Source organism: Amblyomma americanum, chromosome 9 (assembly GCF_052857255.1).
Source record: "Amblyomma americanum isolate KBUSLIRL-KWMA chromosome 9, ASM5285725v1, whole genome shotgun sequence".
In the NCBI taxonomy this organism is placed as follows: Eukaryota; Metazoa; Arthropoda; class Arachnida; order Ixodida; family Ixodidae; genus Amblyomma; species Amblyomma americanum.
Window position 1 is genome coordinate 111,727,910 of NC_135505.1, and position 6,000 is coordinate 111,733,909.

The window sequence follows — 6,000 nt, forward strand, 5'->3', positions numbered from 1 at the left end:
GCGCGTACTTTTGGCGCTCTCCGGACAGCGTGCAACAGGTCTCTCCTACGCTTCCCGACACGAGTGCTTCGCGGAAGGAGACAATTCGCGGCTATCTAAAGCAAGAGTGCCCGTGCTGCCATTGTACCGGCGTAATCGCTGCGATGAGTGACAAAGCCCACTACCATTGCGTTTCGCCCGTGTGCGCTGTGAAGAACTACAGCTGCCGGAGTAAGTTGTTCTCTTCTTTCAGAAGTACACGAGGGATGCATACTAAGACTGTGCCAGTGAACTTGGTGAAGGTGTTGGGTTGAGAGCACTTAAGATTAACGATCAATGAGACTTACGAGGGGTAGGAGCGGTGCACTCTAAACCGAAAGGAGTAAAAAAAGGACTAAGTTGTCCTCCACTGGCACTCTCTTTTATAAAAAGGGAGTGCTCAGGAGTACATATTACTCCCTTTTTTACTCCCATATAGGCGTGTTCGTTTTTAGAGTGTATGGAAGAAAAGTAAGAGCGGATTTTGTTCTATTCCGGGCACCGTTCGAATGTTCATGCTGTTGTCGGCGTGGTTGATTATGTTGGTAATGGCTATAAGGCAGAACTACCGTTCAACCGATTTCCCCGGTGGCGGCCGAACAGCCTTATTTTGTTCTGGGGGACCCTGACCCTTTCCTCCTCTCTCTCTGTCGAAGGCCGGTGTAGACTTCGGGTAACGAATCGACTCTCAAACATTCGTACTTGAAGTAGACCTGAAATGTGTTCGAATAAAGCGAACGTTCGAATTTAGCGAGTGTTTATTGGCGAGGAGTCCACTCTACCTAAAAAAAAAAGGGGGGGGGGGGGATCCGCATTCCGACAAAGTCGAGAAAAGGAAGAAACTGCAGTCTGGTATTCCACTTCTGCTGTTTCGCTGCTCGCATTGCATGCACCAGCCTCCGTCCCGACCCGTCGGCCATCGTGCAGTCACGAATCGCGGAGGCGAGCTCCGGCTCCGCTTCGTCCGCCGCCGGTTTTTCCGGAGAACCGGAGTCCCCCCACTTCATCAGTCTGCCTCTATGAACTTTGACCTCTGCCCCCACGCCTTGGGAGGGCCAGCATATTCTATTTTCTCTCCCTTAACGGGGCTTTTTTTATTTTTCAGCTCCTAGCAATTCTATATCTTTAACGTACTTTGAAAAACTTCCCATAAGAGACAGTAACTGCAGTTCCAAAGTCGTGAGTCAGCTAGCGGGTCACGAATCGGCACCCGCTGATTTAGGAACCCGAAAAGCGACTGTTGACTACCGATCACTGCCGCTGCACGCGTCGTGCCGTGTTGTGTGTCGTGAGTGCGCCATCCTTCTGACCGAGTCATCATTCGAGCCTCCGGTAGGCCTACTGTGCAACGCAGCAACTGTAGGCGCCCTAGCTGCATCCGCTTCGCTATGGCATTCTATGGGAGCGTTCGTTTCGGCGCGCGGTGAATTCACCGTCGATTTTCACTGGCGGTTCGACGAACACGACGTGTCGGTTTGGCGGCCCGTGGCTGGCCGTGCACGTGGGTTCGCGAATGCGTTTCTTTCGTGTCGTTTTGTTTACATAGTGAAAACTGACGCGTTCGCTTTCCTCGCCGAGGAATTCCCGAGCATTTCAGGCGCCGTTACCGTCACAAACTTGGGCGCAGATGGCACTGATTTAGCTGGTCCGTGCAGAGCCGGTTCCAGGTGCCGACACTGTCGTGCACTTTGTTCATTTAGAATGCAATTGTGTCCAGTCAGTCGCGCGCTTCTGAACGCATTTGGGGCAGAGTTGGTTATTTTTTGCAGGTGCACACTGCATCAAATTTCAACCGGCGGCACGCTTTACACGTTGGAGGTGTGCTTTATTCTGCTGAACTAAACCCCTCGGACTAAATAAGCGCCCGGCTCAGCAGAATACCACGTGCACATTTTCTCTGAATGGCATTGGTCATCTTTTTTAAGTCATTAAGGGCCACATTCGCTTAGCCTTTGTCAGTTATACGTGCAATCTCGTAGCTCCAGTGAGCAAAATGTTTTTCTGGGCAGGTTGGTTACTTTCCATCGACTCCTGCTGTGCAGCGGAGTTGTTTACCGTCCTTGTCCGTAGTCATCCCGTTCTGCGCGCCATGGAACCCGTGACCTGCTGTTAACGGGCCGCATAAGTAAAATAAAAAAAATCACGGGGACGCCTAATTTCACTGGGTTGGCAATGCAATAGCGTTATCGGCAGTTGACTTTACCGGAAGTGGTGTCACTTCCCATCCGGTGACGTCACTTCCATCCAGCCAATGAAAATGCACCGTTCTGGTGACGTTATTTCCCTCCAGCCAATGGGAATGTTCCGGTCTGGTGACGTCACTTCCATCCAGCCAGTTGGAATGTGCCTGTCTGGGGATGTCACTTCCGTCCAGCGAATGGAAATTCTGCGGCCTCGTGACGCTACAATTCCCCCAGCCAATGGGCGAATTTCATGATGATAATAATAATAATGATAATTGGTTCTGGGGGAAATGAAATGGCGCAGTATCTCTCACATATCGGCGGACATCTGAACCGCGCCGTAAGGGAAGGGATAAAGGAGGGAGTGAAAAAAAGGAAGAAAGGTGCCGCAGTGGAGGGCTACGGAATAATTCCGACCAGCTGGGGATCTTTAACGAGCACTGACATCGCACAGCACACGGCCGCCTTAGCGTTTTGCCTCCATAAAAATGCAGCCGCCGCGATCGGGTTCGAAGCCGGAGAAAGAAAAAGTCATGGCAGCGTGGTAGCGTCTCCGAATTTTATGATCGAAGGCGCATTTCGGCCTTATCGCATTAAAAGAAAAAAGTGCTCCCGAGCTATCGGTTCGAAAGGACGTGTAACTGACGACGTATCCTCCCTTTCTCTTTCCTCCTCGCAGGTATCGATGCTACCGTTACGCAGCGGCGCCGCACAGTGACGCCCCTTAGCAGCAGCAGCAGGTGGCCCGCGTGAGCAGGCAGGAGAGGAGAGACCAGCAGGCGTGCTCTCGAGAGGCGCGCCGAGGCGATGGCTGGCAGCGAGGCGCTCATCTACTGCTCCTCGGACATCGTCAAGAACTCGCACAAGATGGGCATCGAGAAGATCACCACCAAGTACGACACTGTGGGCGCCGCGCTCAACGGAAAGGACCCCGACGAGTCCGGCCGACTCACCGACATCGAGGTCGACCAGGTGCGTGGTTTATCTCCACGAAATGAGAGGAGAAAGTGACGCGACAGTTTTCAGACCTTTTTAGAAAATAAAGGACAGGAGAGGCCTGGAAAAGTACGATGAAGACACATGGCTGCGGAGGCTATCTTGTCAGACAGGGGCGGGTTTGAAGTGGCGAACGAAATGGTTGGTCCCCCCATCCAGACACCACCACAATCGAGAAGTTTACGTAGGAAAGCTATACCGAACCCCGTTTTCCGATGGAAAAAGTCCTATATGGTTCAAATGGGACCGCCCCCTCCATGAACGACCCATAAGTCCGCCACAGTTGTCAGGCTGCTGTTAGTAACGGCCACTGCATTGTAATAGCTATGGCAGGAGCGGGAATATCGCCTCTCAGCCGCAGATCCAGAGAGAAGTAAAAAAGGAAGGGCATGTAAAAAAAAAGAGCACTTGCCCGGATGCTTTCTTTATTCCATATCCGGACGAGTATGGCGCCATGGTCCTGGCGGCCATCTTGTCCGGGCGCTCTAGAGAGAGAGAAAGAAAAACGTTGGTGCTCTGCTCCTGGAGTCGTTGGGAGCCTTCACGGGTGGAGTGTCTAGTTCAGGACTCCTGCGGCGGCTGCAGCAGCTTGGTCCCGTTCGACCAGTGAAAGCTGATCTCAAGGTTCCCAGCTGCACAGCGCTACCTCCCACTTCTCCGGCGTGGCTCTGTGTATATGACTTGGACTGCATGGGTTGTGTTGGCATCCCCATGTGGTGTGGTATAGTGTGGCTCTCTCCGCACCATGGACATGCGGTGCAGGCCTGTACGTAGTGGGACGGTGCAGTTGCAGTGGTGTTGTAGTTGCTCTCCGACTTCGCAAAAAGTGACGCCACATCATCTTTCGGTCTTTTCTTCCCCCAACTGAGAAAGTCGGCCTAAGATGACGGCCCGTGGTGTGTTTTATTGGCCAGAGCCAAGCTCGGGCTCCCGCGTGAGGTCAACTTAGGCGTGTCCGTGTATTATGGAAGGTGAAAGGGAACGGCTTCAAGAGAGCACAGACACCTGATTTTAACATGATGGCTTAAGACTCTCGTTCTGACGAAAATCCGGCGTCGTCGGCGTTGAGAGCGGAAACGCAGGTGATCCATCTGCTACCTAGGTCACGTGACCTTTTGAAGACATCACAGCCTGTCCACAATGGCAGGTAGCGGTTAAATTAATGATTCCTCTCTAGGAAGAGCAACCTGAGTCTCACAGGCCCCGCCGGTCTGTGTCTCACTAGCCCCACCAGCTGCTTGCTGGTGCAGTGGTGCATCGCTTCACCACTGCGCCAACCGGTACATGAGGACTGCCCACAATCTTTGTGTGTAAAGTTGACAATGACCAATTCTGCATATATATGGGCACGTAGGCGACAGAGATGGAGGTAACATGCAAAATTCTCTACTTACATTTTGGTGCTGTGCATGCAACCTGTTGCAAGCACCATCCGAGATGCGTAACTGCAAAAATCTGCTATTTGAAAACTGTCATAACTGCACAAACAGTGGGAAATGTTGTGGGACACGATGCTTGAAAATATTGCGAACGTTGTTGTATGCTTCTGATTTGAACGTTATAACATCAGAATCTGTAGTGTTGTTTTATAGGTATGATTTGAACATTCAAATAACACTTCCAGCACGTTATTAGCATAATGTTTTGTTTAACCTCCCTGCCTTTCCTCCTCCTCCTTTTCCGCCTCCTTAATCATTGAACTAATGTTACCAAGTAACATAAACGTTATTTGCTCATTTTTCACGTCAGCATAACATCCCAACGTAACATGTAGCATTACTGCAGCTTACACGTACAATATTATAACCTTATTCTAGTGTTCGGTGCTACCTGGGTTTTTACACAGCAAATTTACGGCGTACGACAGTGACCGTGGAATGCTCGCGAAACTGCTGCGTCAGCAAAGACCTGCGGCGTGTGACCTTACACCTCTGCCCTTTCCCCTTCCGCGCAGGTCGAGTGCTGCTTCAAGAGCCACAAGACATACGTCTACGGCTGCCACTGCCTGGCCAACCTGTACTTCACGGACGTCGCCCAGGACGGCACGCCCGGCCGCTGGGAGTTGGCCCGCACCGGGGTGCCCGTGCTCATCCTGGACAAGGGCGAGTCGCGGGCCAGGACGCGCCGCATGGTGCACGTGGTGCTGGCTGAGCGGGGCACCGGGTTCGCCCTCTGGAAGGACGTCATCGACAACCTGAGCAGCTACCAGAAGTCGGCCGTCACCTTCCACACGATGCACCTGTCGTCGGACCACCGCCGCATGGCCGGCCTCAGCTTCGACGTGCCCGACGCGGCGCAGGAGTTCTGGGAGAAGGTCGAGGAGCTCATCTCCGACCCCCTGAACATCAGCCTGTCCGTGCCCAAGAGCAGCAAGAGCCTCAAGAAGAAGAACCGGGCAGCCAAGCCCAAGCCGCTGCCGGGCAAGAGCGACATCTCCTTGCCCTGCTGCTTCCAGCACGTGACCAGCGTCGGAAGTGGGGACAAGGAGAGGTTCTACTCACTGGCCACTCTGGGGCCCGACTGCGACATCGACTGAGGCTGTCGAGTGGAAATGCAAGTCGGGATTAGACTGCGTCTGCCAGACTCTTTTTTTTTTTGGAAACTCCGAACGAAGTCTATCTATGCTTTAAATTCTTGCCCAACATCCATACAGGTGACAAAGGACAAAGACACATTTTACTTGCGGAAGAGGTTGTGTGGACCAGTCATCTTATTAACTGTGTTCCAGGACAGTCTTCCCATTACCGGCATCCATGAAGATGCACGAACTTTGGAGGAAATATGTTTTTTCTGTTCTCGGAGT

At 52.4% G+C, this 6,000-nt stretch overlaps 1 protein-coding gene across 6 annotated transcripts in view; it reads left to right on the plus strand.

Annotated features, from left to right (window-relative positions):
• MESR3 (misexpression suppressor of ras 3) overlaps positions 1-6,000 on the plus strand; it is a 214,952-nt gene extending 208,952 nt beyond the window's left edge. For all 6 annotated transcript variants that reach the window (XM_077636884.1, XM_077636883.1, XM_077636886.1 and 3 more), the window contains 2 exons: positions 2,881-3,173; positions 5,152-6,000. In XM_077636884.1, the coding sequence (XP_077493010.1) occupies positions 3,009-3,173; positions 5,152-5,733 (747 nt within the window). In that variant the 5' untranslated portion in view covers positions 2,881-3,008 and the 3' untranslated portion in view covers positions 5,734-6,000. The remainder of the gene's footprint in view (positions 1-2,880; positions 3,174-5,151) is intronic.